This window comes from Passer montanus, unplaced genomic scaffold, assembly GCF_014805655.1.
Source record: "Passer montanus isolate IOZ18808 unplaced genomic scaffold, ASM1480565v1 scaffold21, whole genome shotgun sequence".
Taxonomy (NCBI): Eukaryota; Metazoa; Chordata; class Aves; order Passeriformes; family Passeridae; genus Passer; species Passer montanus.
The window spans coordinates 8,234,806-8,252,139 of record NW_024366703.1 but is presented as its reverse complement, the minus strand read 5'-3'; the positions used below and the strand labels follow the sequence as shown (position 1 = coordinate 8,252,139).

At 46.3% G+C, this 17,334-nt stretch overlaps 1 protein-coding gene across 1 annotated transcript in view; it reads right to left on the bottom strand.

The window, feature by feature from the left end:
* The window catches only part of SORCS3 (sortilin related VPS10 domain containing receptor 3), a 263,846-nt gene extending 247,866 nt beyond the window's left edge, over positions 1-15,980 (bottom strand). The window contains 2 exon segments of the mRNA XM_039709347.1: positions 15,485-15,656; positions 15,658-15,980. Coding sequence (XP_039565281.1) covers positions 15,485-15,656; positions 15,658-15,920 — 435 coding nt within the window. The 5' untranslated portion in view covers positions 15,921-15,980.
* Between the last annotated feature and the right edge of the window lie 1,354 nt (positions 15,981-17,334).

Sequence of the window (17,334 nt, the reverse complement as noted above, 5' to 3'; positions counted from 1 at the left end):
CAAGTCTGTGTGTGGTCCAAGTCAAAACCTGGGGAGACCTGTCAGGGTGGTGATGGGGGTTAGGGATTAAACCCAAATTATTTCCCTTCTGCCAGCCAGCCCACACACTCTCAAAAACACCAAGGCCAGCAGTCAGTTATTTACAGAGCTCTCTGTACTACATATTCCTGATTCCAGAGAGGTGCCAGATACAATTCACTGCCAGATACAGCTGTGCCACTGAGCAGTGTGACACTGGGAATAGATGGACTTTTGGTCTCGTCCAGCACATCTGATCTTATGATCCTGGGCACATGTCCAAACCCCATTAAGGTCAATAGAAATGCAAAGAATTCACTGGCTTTGAGTCAGACCTTATATGACAGTGGACAAGAACAGCTAGAGATATTATATCTGTCAAGGAGAAGAGTTAATGGGAACTTGCTCTAATAAATACACCACCTTCACTGCACTGCCTCTTTGTGCTTTAAGTCATTCATCCTCAAATGCTAAGGAGCCTTAACTCCTGAGCCAAAACCCAGATTATTTCTCTAGGTTTTCATCAAGGCTCTCTAAAGCACTCCTGCCCGAGTCAGACAAGCCAGCAGGACCTGAGCTAGAGGAGAACCTAAACCCAAGAGCAGTGTAGGACCAGCACAGCAAGGTTAGAGAGGTCACAGCCAACAATGGAATTTGTGAAACTGATTCAGAGCTCAGGCAGTAAGCAAAGCAGCAAGAGAACATGCCACACCACAAGACAGGATGGTCTCTACCAAGGCAGTAAAGAAGCCTCATTTTTGTTTGATGTGCTGTTTGGACACTGCTTTGTGGAACTTTGCAAGTGAAGCCCTCATCATCACTCAAAGCTACTTCTAAAGGACTGCATTCCTGGATTGCTCAACCCCTCCAAGAGACACCTCTGCTTCACCAGGCAGCTTGATGGCTTCTGACACTTGGTAATTTATCACTGTGTTAATGCTCTCCTGGTTGCTGTCTGTTATGAAACACAGGCAGAAGCACAGTCTTGCAAATGGAAGAGGCTTTCAAATTCCATCCTGTCCAAGCCTGCCAGATGCCAGAGAAGGGTATGTGGGTCGAATTCTCATCTTACTGACATTTCATCAGTGCATCAGCATTGACTTTGAAGGTATTACTGTTGCCCTATTCAGCATCACGAAGATGAAAAATATGCCTTTAATAAAACTGCTGTGCTTGGTTTAAATCCTTGCTATTGCAATAAAATCTTGATAAGGACCTTAGCCTGATGAAGCAGGAGCTCCTGTCAGAGCAGCATGTTTTATTTCAAAGACAGACAACAAAAGACAAACCAAAGGGTTCTAGTGACAAGTTACTCCAAGTAGAAGTGAGAGATCCAGAACACCATTTCCACTCTGGCAAAGAGATCACTCACAGCACTTGGTCTGTCTGGCCAAGTCTGTGTACTCTTTATCTACCCAGCCAAAAAAAAAAATAAATTCCTCATAGCAGCTGTTTCTAAAACAAGCACAGAAGAGGCTGGCAACCCCAGCTCATGACTACAGCATAGCACAATGTTTACAAGCCTGGTTTGCTAGTTTATTACAAATGGTTCCATCCCTCCAACTTCCATTCAAGCAGGTGTTTGTGACCTCTTAAAACATTTACCCACCAGAAGCAGCGAAGATATTTAGCTAAGCAGTGAACGGAGAGCCCACAGTGGCACAAAGTCTTTGAGAGACACTACGTGCACTAGGAAGAGATACTTGTCTTCTCCCTGAACAAGCCCAACAGCATTTAGGATACAGTTTAACACTGAGATTTTTATTCTAAATATTCCAAAAGAACAGAGACTTGGCAAGTTCCAGGTTGACAATTCTCACCCTCACGTGCCCAAATCACTGGTGGGCAATTAACACTACTGGTTTTTATTGCTGAAGCACATGCCTGTGTTCTTGAACATCCAAGTTTCTCACCAGTACAAGAACGAGAGAAAGGTACTTGCCCACACTGCAGCAATACCTGAGTCTTCCTCCTTAAGTCACAGACATAGTCATGTTCCCCACAATCAGATAACTCACTTTCACTGTCCCAAGTTCAGGGCAATAGAAAAGAAAATACAAGACAAATGTGGGGAAAAAAAAAAAAAGTCAAGGGTACAAATTAAAGGAGATACATAAAGACACTTCCAGACCCACACTGGCAAAACTAAGGCTGCACAGAAACATTCACATTAGGGTCCTGCCCACACTAGCAGAAATCAAGCTCTACTGAAGCAACATCAGCATAAAATCACCATAAACCAGAGCGGATTTTAGAACACTAACATGGGCTGAACAGTACCCCTTGAAAGGCTAATATGCATTTACTGACATCCTTCCTCCCTCTTCAGTTAATGGCAAGACAGACCATTTAGTCAGTGCTCTAAAGCTTTATCTTGCAGGATAGCAATTTATGCACCCTGGCAGGTGAGAATGACCCACTCAGCCTAAACAAGAAGGAGAAAAGCCTCCTGACAGCATTTCACTGCCCAGTTCTTTTCTGAGACAACTCCAAGTATCAGTCAGCCATGGCATGTCTAACCTGAACTGACTGTGTCCCAGACTCCTGGGAGTCAGATCCCCTGACTTCGAATAATCACTTTCCTCCCTTCTCCAGGAGTTAGGCACAAAGCAGTACATCATCCAAACACTATTTAAGTTCCCAGTGGCTGTGCATGCCTTGCTCAGGGGACTGATTTTTTTCCTCTGGTGCTAATTCCATCTCTTAGGTTCATTTTCTTCTGTGCCCTGAGCAGGAGCTGCCATAGCAGAAGGATGCCCAAGGGAAATGCATCAGGACAAGTCAGGCACAAGTGTGCCTCTGGAGGCAGAGAATTTAAATAAAGAATGAACCTGAAAAAGCTACCAGCTTCCCTGTAGCCAACACTGCTAAGAAAAATTCACCACAGGGGACTAGCACAGGAGCAAAACACCTTCTGGCCCCAAATTCAGAAGGGAGAAAGCAAGCACAAAACTGACCAGAGTGCCACCCCAGGGACTGGCAGAGGCTGGTGTCAAAAAGTCAGAAACAACAGAAAAGGCCACATCTGCCCCACCACAACTGATCATCTATGGTCTGTAGAAACAAGCTGGCAGGGAATGCCCATGCTGCCTCCTCTTCAGGGAAATGAAATTCCATATATGCAGGTAAAAACAAATGGCAAGGTTCCCCCTTCTATATCATGTACATCATCCTTTAAAGACACAAAATTTGTGCAAGATGCTGTACATACAGTTGGGTGGGGAGAAAGCCTCCCTTGTTCCAAATGTTTATCATTAAACACAGTTTTTCTACTTCTCTCTTAAAACCATAAAACTCCACAAGCATTTTTATCAAAAAAAAAAAACAACCAAACACGCTTTCAGCTCAAGACAGAAAAGATTGAAACGACAGACCCCAACTAACTGCCAGCTCTTTTCCACCTTGCTACTATTTCCTCCCACCTCCTGATCAGTGAGATCTGCAGATGAGAGCAGAGCAGAACTGAAGGGAGGACACATGCTTTAGGAGAGCTCCAAGTTTAGCATGCCAGCAACCAGTTTCAACCTAAGGAACCTGGTGTGTTACTAAGGGTTGGCAAACCCAGCTGTGACAGGCACAGAAAAACCTTCACTCTCACTCATACCAAAGCCTGTCCAAGTCACTGCCACTGTGCAAAGGCCACAGCAAAGGAAAGAGGAGGAATAGACCTGCAGTACCATATAACAGCAGAACCCACAAGTTACAGAGGAGGGTGTAGACAAGGAACACAGGAAAAGCAGGAAAAATCAGAATATGGCCCTAAATCATCCCTGGCTACATGGTACTTAGGTTTTTTCTAATTATATGCTTACATACCTAGTTCTGTAGTTACCAGGTCACATATCCTTGCACATATATAAATGTAGGCATAGTATCCCCTACATTTCAAAACCAATTTTTTTTAAACAACTTAATGATTAAAATGGGACTTTAAAAGATGTAAAAAAACCCAGGAAGATCCATTCTGTCCCCTCCCATTCTACTCTGAGGTGTTCCCATGCAGCTGATTTTTTGACAAACACGGGTAATAGCAGACTTAGTTTTGTTAAACCTGTTAGGTACCAAGGGCAATAAATGTTACAGCCAACTCTCTCAGGTAAGAATGTGCAGCATTAGACAATGCGTTTCCCCATCAGGTGTGAAACAGAACACTTTCACACATATATTGACTCACTCCTGTGTTCTGACATGTTCGATGGATCAGCTCTGGCCTCTCACCCCTGTCTCCTCCAGGATAAGCACATGAGGAGAACTCTGGCTCATTCCAACCTGTCTGAGAACAGCATCCACTAATCAGTGACTTTCATAACTGTTAAACTGTGTCTTTGGGAAAGAAAATTAGAATCTCCTCTTCTACAGAAGACATAGCATTCTCAAATGATTCAATATTTTGTCCTTTAACATTTGATCTCATTCTGCAGAGCTAGACCTGTGTATTTCCCCTTTCTGTGAGTTGTTTTTCCATCTCCCCAAACTAGTCTATTGCCTGTTTCCAGGAGCACTACAGGAAGCACTAATAAATAATATTTTTTAAAAGCCACAGAAAGCTGAGAGTCATAAGAACAAAACCTCAGTGCAACTCAGAAAGGCAGGCTTTGTTACTTGCAGTATGTGAGGTGGAACAAGTAATGTGGACAATCTGAAATTAATTAAAAGGAAAGGCAGGTACATTGAACCTGCCACAAAGAGGTGCTATACAAGCAAACAGAATGCTACACTAACAGCAGTGGTGCCTTTTGATTAAAGGAACAGGTTCCAGGCAGGATAGCAAAAACCAACACTTAATTAAGAAAATTAAGGACTCCTCTGTGCTAATGCTGTAGCTGTGGTTTAGGTGCCCTGAAAAAAAAAACCGTTTCTGCTTTGGATCAACAGACCATGCTATGTGTGAGTTAGCACTGGAGGGACCACTTTGGAATCCTTGGACCAATTTGAACTGAACTCAACAGGGATAAAAGGTCACAGAGGTGCAGAATTCCTCTAAGCTGAGCTGAGTGAAGAAGCAGGCCCCAAAATAATATCTGGCCTGAACCATAAGGCACCCAGGGTCCACTTTCATAGCTGGCAGGGCTCCAGCTGATTGATGCATCAATCACAGCGAGCCCTCCAACACATCTGTAATGCTCAGCCAAGTACACCTTGTGCCACTCTTCACCCATCTGAACAGGCAGGGATCGTGACAGGGATGATCACTCTCTTGGGGTTTGTAAGGCAAACACCGAGACAGAAAGAAGTCCTGGGAGGGCACACAGTTAAGTGGCCCTCCAACACATCTGTAATGCTCAGCCAAGTACACCTTGTGCCACTCTTCACCCATCTGAACAGGCAGCAAAACGAGGGATTGTGCAGAGATGATCACTCTCTTGGGGTTTGTAAGGCAAACACTGAGACAGAAAGGAGTCCTGGGAGGGCACAGTTAAGTAATTGCAAACTTCTGTTGCTTAACAAAACCACCAGGCATTTTGCTCATTTTCTGGTCCTTCAGAGAGCAGACAGTGCTCACAGACCATTTGAAGTGTTCAGCATGGCTACTGGGGCAGGGCCTCAAAATCACTCAGCAGAAATCATAGTCTGGTGGGCTGTCCTGGCCAGATCTTGTTCTGCTGTATTCCATATCCCACACTTTATTGAAAGCCCTTCAGGTAAAGGCTCAGCTACCCATAAAGTCTGACCATAGACAGCTGAACAATCTCTATTATACCTCTGTGACACCTGATATGGACACTGTGACTGGATGGGACTTTATCCTGGTGTTGCTCTAATAGTTGCCAAAGAACACCTGAACAAAGAACTTTCTTCTGAAATACCAACTGTCTCAAGTAGCATGGCTATCACACAGGTTTGCAATCTCAGTGTCTCACAGGCAAACCTCTTTTCAGGCTAGGTACAAATATGTTTTGAAATGGCTTGATCTGTCAAGCCAAGAAGGTAAAGCGATTGGGACAGCAGACAATGATCTCAAAACCCTCTGAGACAGAACTTAGCAATGCTTTAACTTGATCAACCTGTTAATGATTTTAGTTGACCATGTTCTACTTTTCTACTGTTGAGAGCCCTGTTCTTTCCCATCTTGGTGCCACACCCATTTTTCTTTTCATCTTTTTTCTTATTAAAAAAATATATACAGCATCTAAGCTGTAGCAATGAAGTAAAGTAAGTCCTTTGTTATTAAGTAGCCCATCACTGCTGATCATAGCCCAGAGTACATTCCTCCTCTCTTGCATGCCTCAGTTTTCTCAAGAAAAAAAGGAAAAAAAATATACTACTGACCTTCCTTTTAATGACCTTCAGAATAGACAGCTGAAGGAGGCAGCAAAAGACATTTTTATGTACAGTCACGTCTACCATTCTGCAAGCACAAAACTGGTAGGATTTGGTAGTAAAGGACACAAAGACTGGAACAGAGCAATGTCTCCATATACACAGACATCCACCCCACTGCCTTGTGCAGGAAGGATCCACCTCCCAGACAGGCAAATAAGGCCACAGACCAACCAAATCTGCCTGCACCTCATGGTATTGATCACAGCTGAGAGGGGTATTTCAAACAGGCACCAGCTGCAGGGAAAGGCTAACAACCAATTGAACCTTCCACTCCATCCTCCCATCACCCATGAGGTCCTAAAGCATTTTGGCAAGAGTGAGATAATCATGTTTTATACATTCTCTTCCACACAACAGCTTTTGCAAATGTCCATCCATTTCAAGCCTCAGTGACAGCCCTCCATGTGAGTTAACTCTTGTGGATAGGGAATCCAAGACATGTTAGGCGCAATGGCAAGACCACAAATCACAAAGACAACCTGCATTCACAGCCTGCTCTCCTCCAGTGCCCAAGGATGCACATCCAACTCAACCCATACATTTCTCTCTGCCCTGAAAGTCAGCAGGAGCTTTGTGCCAAGTCGTCTGCTTCAATAACCCCTCACTGGGGTCCTCTAGCAAATCCCCAGGAGAGGCTCAACCCATTTCGGGAGCCTACCAGCAGCACCACTGAAGATGTCCCAGCAGTACCCACATTACAGACTGATGCAGTGTCAAAGCAGTTGCTTCCAGCATCCCAGCTCTTCAGCCCATCACTGACCTAAGTGATTTGCAGCTGCTCAGTCCTAGTTTTTTTTTTTAATTCCAAACATTCATTTTAGTCCCAAAGAGATCAGCTAGTGCAACCAGGTTTCCCAGGAAAAGTTTTTGTCCCACAATGCAGTGGCTGGTAAAAACTCCAATTCTTTCCATTCCTCCACACCCACAAGAAAAGAAAGGAGGAACACAAACCCTAAGATTTGTGCAACACCCTTCAGCTTGGTCAAAAAGTCATGAGTGCCAAGTGGCAGGGACCTGTCAGGGCAAGCGCATCCTCTGCGCATCAGGCACAGGGAGAGAAGCGAAGGGGCCCAATTCTCCTGCCACCCCCTGCCGCTGTGGATGGCGCAGGACAGGGAGCAGATGGGCAGCGAGGTGGCTCTGTCAGCAGTCCCCGGGGGACACAAACAGGGCAGGGTAGCGGAGGAGGAGGGTGCAGCAGGAGCGGCCGCGCTGCTCCCCGGGCCGCACAGCTCCAACACGGCCTGGCCCACAGCAGCAGCACCGCCGGCAGCCGCAGGGCCGTGCTGGAGCTCCCACAGGCACGACTCAGGCTGGAGGGGACCGAGCAGATGAGAGACCCCGGCACAGGGCAAACCATCGTCAGGGAAAAGCCTGGCAGCGATTAGAGCCAGTACAAGGGAGCCAGCATCAGCTGTAACGCGGCCGAGTGTCTGCCAGGACTCTTCTCGTCTCTCGCAGAGGGAACCCCAGACAGCGGGAGTTTCGCGGAGTCTCTGACTCCGAGCGGGTTTCCACATCAATATTTCAGCAGCCTCTGCCCTCCCAGCACGCAGCCCGGGCTCCAGCAGCATTCCCTCCCGTTCCCAGATGCCCACGCTCCCTCTAGCGCCCGGCTCCGCTTCCCTCAGCCGGCAGCCCGCACCCTTCCCTCGGCCTGCGCCCCAGGGACCCATCCTCAGCACGCCGGGCTAATTAAAACTGATGCTATTTGGGGCACGCAGGCCCTGTGGTGCTCTGCAGAGCTGCTGCCTGCCGATTGTGCTGCATGTTGGAATATAACGGGGAAAAAGCGCCGTGGCAGCCTCAGCGTCAGGGCTGTGCCACTCGCTTCAGTGGGAGAGCAATCAGGTCTCCTTCAGCACTGAGAGGGAGGAACAAAAGTGAGATTTGATCACTCAGCATCCATCTTTTCTTACTTTTATTGCATGCTGCGACTCCACTGGTGATGAAGGCTGGAAATTGACCCTAAAGTTTCCATGGCAGATTATTTATCAAATATGTTTACACCTACACAGCCGCGTTCTACAAACATGCAGCAAATTTTCTTCAGTTGCCTCAGTCTCATAACACCCCATAAAGGCAGGAAAGGAAACACTTCCATGCTCTCCTTTTTGTATGGATAAAATATTAACAATTAACAGGTGCAGTTCTCCCTGAACATGAGGAGAATGTTCAGGGAGATGTTCAGGTTACTTTGGATTTCTACACAGTTTAAGGCTTGTATGACTCCAGCAAAGTATATTCCAGCTAAGGGATACTTCAGCTTAAAATTCCTGTTGGGCTCCACCAACTATGTCTCCAGAACAGTCTCCAGCATGGCTTACAGTATGCGTCAGACTCCCACAGAGTAATAAACTCTCCAAGCCAAACAAGAGACAGTTTCTCTCTTGTGCACAGACAGCTGTGCACAAGAGAGAAAAAAACTCATCTGCCCACAGTCCTGTGGCTGTAATTCAGAAAACATGAAGAGCCCACAGGTGTCCTTGCTGCTCCATATTTCCTCACCTCTGTATTCATTTCTCAATCTTACTTTTCGCTACTTTAAGATCCTGCAGGTTGAATTCTCCACTAGAGCAAAATAGCCTAGATCAATCCTACATCAATTTAAACTGAGGATCCAAACAAATACTTTGCTGCTTTGGGGAATTTCTGCAATTATAGAATTCAATGCTTCACAAGGAACATGTCATTTAATTTACTGTCTTGACTGAGGTAGGTTGGATTCAACACCTTCAAACACAGATTCTCAGTGGAAGATAAACTTGACCAGAGCCCAGCCAAACCCAAGCATTAACTCCACAACTGACAGGTCACCTGCCATCACCTGTGTCCTCAAAGCAGCCCCAACCATGAGGCATGTCCCTCAATTCTGGAATGAATCTGGAATTGTGTGCGAGTGCTGACTGATGTAAGCATGTACTGCTCTCTGTTCTGCCCACAATCATCCACAGAGCTCAAGGAGCATGATAATACCGTATGACTTGAGTCAATTCTTGACTGTTTGCAATACTGGTTTCCAGTATTCTTCAGTGCAAGTAACACTGAAGATCTTTGCCCTTAACCTGTGCTTTTCCCATTAGACAACACTGGTCTAATGTGTTTTCTAAAATCCATACTACAAATGCAGCTATAAATTTGGAAACTCTCAGAAAGTTTCATCTTCTTACAGCCTTGCCTTCATGAAAATATTTTTTTCATCTCACCTCCCTTTTGAGAAAAATCTCTCCTGATGAACATAAATTATCTGCTCAAACCCCTTTTCAGAAGACTTCATCATCTAATTGGATGAATGTTTTCCATTATGAAAAAAAATAATTAAAGAATCACATAGCTGTTTCTATTTGCATTTAATCCACTTTGAAAGCTTAGCCACAAGTCCTGGGGCATCATCCCTGATTGTGGCAAAGTCTTGAGTACTGAGGTCTGAAGAGAAACTGCTGATAGGAACCCCAGACAGGAGCAGTTCTGTTACTGAGCTTGGAACTACAAGAACATCAACAGTTTTCTGTGCCAGGCAGGGAAACGGCCCAGGGAACCTGCCAGTTTCCTGGGATCCACAAACAGTACCCAGGTCCAAACATCAAATTGACTTTGCAATGAAACCAGTCTGGAGAGAAACAACACAAATATTTTCCAGATGCCTTCTCCCTGGTCTACTAACTCAACACAACCACAAAAGTAGTTGCCATGCTGGTTTCATTTTTATTTTCAATCTTCCATATAAATATTAATTAAAAATAGATTGGCAAAGTCCCAGAGAAGGACTTCAGTAGCAAACTGCAATTAATAAAGGTAGAGGAAAAGTAGAAATGTATAAAGACATTTTGCCAGAGTTGGCCCACCTTCAATGGCAACAAGACCATAGCATACTCAAAAGCTATTTGAGAACAAAACAGTCTAGAATAGAAATTAAAATATCTGCCAAAGGCAGTGCAATTAATGTGGTTGTTCTCTCACCAATTTTGCATTCTAGGAGTAAACATTTTAGACTGAAATCCAGCTGGACTTTTGGAGCAGTTACCCATGGCTGACAACTAAATGCAGCTTTGCCTGCCTAAAGATTTCCCTTCCTCCCTTCCAAGCATATCCATCTATTTGGAATTGCAAATATTGCCCATCACACCACATTGCAAGGCATCTTAATGAAAAACTACCTGGCACAGAGCGATTCCATTGGCCTCCCCAGCTTGTAATGCTCCATGGGAGTGAGTAATGTCTCAGCATCCAACCACCAGTACATTAGCAGATCACACCAGAACCCTGCCAAAAGCATTCAGAGGAATCATTCCGGGAAGGACAGGCTTCACTGGGAGAACTTGCACAACCTGCTTGTCACTGCCAGCCCCCAGAGCTTGACAGGGCAAAGAAAAAGGATAGATGGTAGCAGGAAGTAAAGAAAACCCATCCAGAGCAGAGTGGTTCCCAACAGATCATCATCTTTACATGAGTCTTGAAAATCCCCAAAGACCTTCTGGTACCTTGCTGCAGCACTTCCTTTGAGAAGAAACTTTTCCTAATGTCCACTATGACATATGTTGGGGCTGTTAACACATATTAATCCCTCTTCAACCAAAAAAAGTCTGTAAGCTACTGCAGCATTGTTAGCCTCCTCTTTATTATCTTGTCCCAAAGGCATCTCATATTCCAAGTCTTGGAGTGAATCTTGAAACCACTTTAACTCCAGAAATAATAGTCACAGGCTGACTGGACAAAACACTGCAGCATGACTGCCAAGACAAAACCAGGCCCCAATCCAGTGTCTCACCAGCTCTCATCCTGCCTTCCCCAGTTTTCAGGGCCTGGATCATGCTGCAAGCATGCAATTGCATGGTTTGCACAAGCAAATGCAACTGCATGGTTTGCACAAGCAGCAGCTGCACCACTGAAGCACAGCAGACTTCTACTGGTTTATCTTCTGCACTGTTCTACTACAATGAGATTAATAAATTGCACTGCTGACATTTTTCATGTAGTATGAAAAATCCAACCCCTAGGATCATAGAGGAACTTGGCCTGGCTGCAGCAACCTGCAATATACACATGCCTTAGACAAATGCCCTCTCCTGCTCTTACTGGGGCATTATAGTGCATTTCTCATCATTATTCCAGAAGTTTGGGAGAATTTATGCCAGAATCTGGGAGATGTCCCTGCCCAAGACAATGGGGATTGGGACTAGATCATCTTTAAGATTCCTTCCAACTTTTAATATTCAATGATTCTGTGGAGTTTGCCTCTGGTTACTGAAAAAGGTAAAGGCATATATACATAGGATAGCTAAAGCATGCAGAGATCATAGCTGCAGCATCTCCATAGACAGTGGATTGAATTTGTTATCCAGAAAAAGCTAGAAATGCACATCTTTTCTTGCCATATTGAAAAAACCCAGCCACAATGACACAGAATTTGTAGCAATTCCATCACCGAAAAAGCATGGACAAAATTAAGTATTTCCTATAAACAGCTACTTTCATCGGAGGGACAACTCTGAAACCTAAAAAAACAGTTCCCATTTCCCATTCTACCAGTGATTCCACCAGGAAAGCAATTCTATAAATGTGTTCTATTCACTGTAGCTTCTTGGAATCTCTTGGAAAACCTACTATGAAGAAACGAGACAGTGAGATTTAAAACTGTAAGAGCATTAAAGGTGCTGCAACCTTTTTTTGCACATACTTATCCTAGAAATCATGGAGACAGGAAGGAAGAAAAGATCATATGAGGAATCAAATCATCTTCACAAGAAGGTTGGAGAGAGCATCTGATGAGCAGAACAAGGAAAAATTTCACACACTAACATAAACATCTAGAGAGGGAAAACAAGTGTAGACTCAGAACTGCTCACTGAATTTGTACACAGCGTATGTGTTCGGAGGGGAATGGTTTTGGAAAAAGAATGGCCTGCAGATCTTTTGGGAATAACAGTATTTTTCACTAAAAATTCTCCTTTCTTTAGAAAAGCCTTGACAAGAAAACATTTTATCTGATCTCTCCAAGGTCCCTCAAGAGCTTCATGACCTTGCTCAATAAATGCTTCTATTAGAGCAGATTGATACTTGAAGCCCAAATAGAAGTCTGCTTTTTCCAATATCAGATCCACTGAATTAAACCAAGTGCCCTCCATAAGAACACAGAGAACACAAACCTCACTTCTACACAGACTAGCATTTTTGTATTTTCCTAACGATTTTCACTTCAAGATCCTCAGGTATTGTACAAAGCAGAAATGAATTCTGCTCCACACCACCACTTTGTGGTAGCTAAGTAGTACTATCCTCGTTTAACATGGAAGAGGAGATCCAGAGAGGTTAATTGTCTTTCCTAAGGTCACAGAAAAAGCCTCTGGGCAGGACAAAGCAGAGAACCCAAATTCCCTGATCTCACCAGCTTTTTGCCTCTATCATAATCCTGACTTCACTATCTGCAAATACAGAAAACAAAAGTTTGTTGCCTGGAAGGAATTATGTTTTAGTAAGTTAAATTGTGGTTTCAGGGACGTGTGAGAAAAGGGGGATAGAAGAGTCACAGACTCTTGCTTTAAAAACAACACTAATTAAGAAGCAGAGAGTTTTAACATTCTAGGTAACAAGATGTCCATCAGCTGCAAAGACCTCCTCCCTTTAGTGGAGTGTCTGCAGATCTTTGCAAATCCATCCAGTTTTCAGGAATACCCCACCACTAATGCACAAAACTTGATTGATCATGTTTTTAATAACACAAGTGACAAAAGCTGAGGTTTTGAAGTCTGTTCAAGTAACAGAATTGGTAAAAGCAAGCTGTTTGCCCCTTTACTGCTTTGGGAGCCTGGGTATAACAACATACAGACACATCCTACCTACTCTACTAGGTCAACAGACATAATCATGACAGGAGTTAATATCTATTGTCCATTTCCAACACACCTTCCTGCTGCTTTACATCTCCTGTGACCTAAGAAAATTTATGCTTTGTGATGTGGGGCTGGGGACCAATATGACCAATATAGCAAAAGAAGCCACACTGCTTGCCCAAGTGACCTTGGGCAAATTGCTTCATGTTCCTGTGCCATTCTACACACCAACAGTAGAATTAGATGAAAACTGAGCTGCAGCAGAAAAGCATGCATTGGATTCAGCCTTATCTGTTAATTAATGAAAGAACCCAGGTTCAAGCATATAACTTGCATATAACTTTCCCTCTACCCAGTTAAAAAAATCCAATTAATTACTAAATGCAGTATGTTTTCTGCAAAAGACAGGAGAGAGAAAGTCTCAGAATGCTAGACCTCACATCAGGAAAATCACAAAAAGATAACATTAGAATTTATTATCACGCTTGTTTCTCCTTCCTACAAACACCACCCAGGCAATAAAGACCAGTCTTTTGCTTTAGCTTGTGCTTTTGAGTTGGAAGCTTTCAATGCATGGTATCCTGAGGTGCAAAATCCTAATGACATGCCATGAACAATCAAGATATTTTTTCATTACCCTTCTCAGTCACTTAAAGAGTAAGGAATATAGTTATTTAAATAGCATGTTTCTGTGAAAGAAACCGAGGAGAGTGAATTTTGTGAAAATCACTTTCTAAGCTGTGCTTTAGAAAAAAATAACCTTTCTTTCCTCTGCAAATGCCTACAGAATGAGTTTTCATTGCTACTTTAAGCAGAAATACTCAAAATTATTGGAAATCCGTGCTGGGAAGGCATGGGGGAGGCATTTAAGCTTCTTTTACTCAACACCCCTTGATTCAGCATCAAAATGAAACAAAAGAGAGGGCATATAGCTTGTTTTCTTCAGTACATGGCATGTTATGTTAAAAATAAATAGTCCTAGAAGCAAGTGTAGTGCTGAAATATACAATACAGCTGTTTTCTCTTCAATGTTTGCTTTCATCTTTAATGAGAGTGAAATTCATGTCTGGCAAACACAACTGCCTTTAAAATTTGGTTAAATCAAAGTAACATCTACATTGCTGTCAGAATTATTGCCTAAGTAGCAATAAATAGACAAAAAATTCCAAGTAAAAAAAATTAGTTGAGTTGCACATTAGAACCTACAGCTGATGCACAGAGACACAGAAAAGTAGGTAGACAATTTGCTATTTCATGGCTAGTAAGTTCCATGAAGAATGTATCTGAAAATGCAGCCAATCTGCTTTATGCTGTTAATTGCTTTATATTCATTCCAATAGTGGAAAAACAATAAAAGAGGCATTTTCAAGGCAGCAACAAGCTATAATAATTAGAATAATGGGAATATTGTCATCAGACATAAAGGTTTCCCAGAGTCCTTTAAATTACATCTGTTCCCAGACTACATGAGAGTAGAAATGGTATTTCTGATACCAAGTCAAAAGAAACTTCAAGTTTTGTCCACAGCCACCTGCCGGGCGTTGCACAGCGGGTGTGAGGGAGGGTCCTGCACTATCATGGCACAACGTGTGGGCTTTTGGGACAAGCCCTCTACACACGCACACACACACACACAGTCCCACAGGCTTTCAGGGACACCTCAGTGACTCATTATTATTGATTTCGGGGAAAAGGCGTGAGATGCCATGGATTTTTTTACAAACTTTCCACTCTGCTTGCACTACGCGCCTCCTCCCAAAGCTCCTTGACGTTCCGTGGGGCTTTCCACCCCTTAATGAATTAATGGGATCTCTCTTCCCTCCAGCACTCACCGCGGGGCACTGGAGGGCTCTTCCACCAGCCCTGTGCATCATACATCCCAGGCAGGGAGGCAGCGAAGCGTGCTGCGGTGTTTATCACATACGGAGAGACTCAGAGCGGGTGTCCCCGGGGGAGAGGCACACGGGACATGCCGGAGCGCAGAGCGGAGCGCTGGGGCCAGCCCGGCTCTCCGGGGCGCTGCCGCCGCGCCGCCCGGGGATCGCGGCTCTGCCGCCGGGGGCTGGGGCAGAACCGTGCTCCCCCTCGCCTTCACCTTTCCCCGGGAAAACTTTTCTCCTGCGGCCATCGCTCCGTCTCCCACTCCCGCTGGCAATAGGGGCACGGTGCCCGCCCAGCGCCCCTCTCCTCCCCGCAGCCCGGCCGCAGCGGCAGGCTCAGCCCCGTCCCGCCGCTGTCCCGGCTCCCTCCCCGCCAAGCGCCGCCGGACCGGCTCGGCTCAGCTCGGCTCGGGTGTGCGGGGCGGTACTCACGCTGCTGTTGTGTCCGGACCAGTGCACCATGGCTTGGTTGTGCGCCGCATCCCCGGTGAGCGCGAAGGTGGTGCTGCTCAGCCTCGGCTCCTCGGCCCCTCGCGGCCGCGCCGCTCTCCCATCCTCCGGGGGTCCGCGGGGCTGAGCGCGGCCGCCGCGCTGCCCCTCGGCACGGCACCGGCTCCGCCGCGGCCGCCGCCCCGAGCGAGCCCCGCGCTCGGCCGCCCGGCCAGCTCCGTAATCCTCGCGGCGGCGGCGGCGGCTGTCGCTGCTCCTGCCTAAGGCGAGACGAGGAGGACGGCCAGGAGGGCGATGGAGATGAGCAGGATCTGCAAGTTATTTCGGCGCCGGTGCAACACCAAGAGAGAAGTAAGAACCATGTCCAGGCGAGAAAAATGGTGTGGCAGGTCGGAAAGCAGTTGGTCCCCTTCTCCATGCCTTTGCGGAGCGAGTCGGGGGGCTTGCAGAGGGAGGGGGGATGAGGCGCTGCGTTTAGGGCTTTTTTTTTTTTTTTTAGGAAGAAAGGGGCCGGATTCTAATTATAATATTTATTATTTGCAAAAGGCGCCTCTTTCTCTCGCTCTTCTTCTTTCTCTTCTTCGCTTTTCTCTTGACTCTTTCTCAGCCTTTGAGACGATGACCAGGAAAAAAAAAAAAAAAGGGAAAAAAAAAAAGAAGGGGGAGAAAAAGGAAAAAAAAACTCTCCCCGGTAGTTGGATTCTGTTCCTTACTGTTGCTGGATATTTTTTTTTTTTTTTCAAAAGTGCTTTTCAGTGAAACTGTTCACGTTCAAGGATTTGATCAAGTGAGAGGGTACCACCACACGGGGGGAGGAGCCCCGAGCCTTGCCAAGCTGCCGCCGCCGCTGAAATACACCGCCGAGTCACCCGCCGCGCCGCGCCGCGCCGCCGGGGGCCGGGAGCGGGGCCGGGGGCGGGAGCGGGACACCGCGCTGCACCGAATCAGCTGGAGCATCACCCAGCCTTTTCTCCTGATTTGGTATGTGTGCTCCTGGCCGAGGGAAAGCAGCCGTCATTCCCCGCTTCTCCTGATGTATGTGTACACAGACTCGTGTTACAGCGGTGTGGGTGCTCCTCGCCCTGTGTGTGTGCGTGCGCGCACAAAGGCTGGATGTCAGCCACGAGTACGGGGGCACGAGGGAGCGCAGCTGGGATGAGCCGCTCTTGGGTGCCTCCCGTGTGTAAGAGCGCACCCACGGAGCCGGCCATCCAGCAGCATCCCTCCAGAGCCGGCTCCGTGCGTGTGGATGTGCCCGTCCCAAGCGCAGCCTCCCGGGGGAACTCACGCGTGTGCGTGGGAATCCCAGCAACCTTGCCACCGTCCAGCAAGGGAGACTAGCAGGATTTGTGTGGGGCCAATAACGAAGAAAGGGCAGTATCTGCAGGCAGCTCCCTGCAGCAGCATCTCGGGACCGTGTCGGGAGAAGGAGCGAGGGGGATGTATTTCTTTAGGTCGCGGCAGCGCAGCGCTCCCTCTCCCATCTCACGGATGCCTTTCCCCTGGCCAGGACACCTGTCTTCTGCTGGCAAAGCTCAAGAAGCCTTTGCAGCTTCAGCCCCCGGACAAGGTGTGAGTAATGGCAGGCTGTGAATGGGAGAGGGAGGCTGCTGCCGCCTCCCGCGGCTGCGGGGCGTCCCCGTGGGTCACCCTTGTCATCGCCATCTGTGCCAGTGCCACGTCCCTCCGGACCGATTCATTGCAGCAACACGTTTGGATCAAACCCACGGTCGACCTTCTCCCGTTATCCCCCTGCCTTTGAAAAGTGTCGATAATTAGCGATTTTTTAATCGTCCCACCCTCCTACTTCCCGCATCAGCCATTCTTTGCCG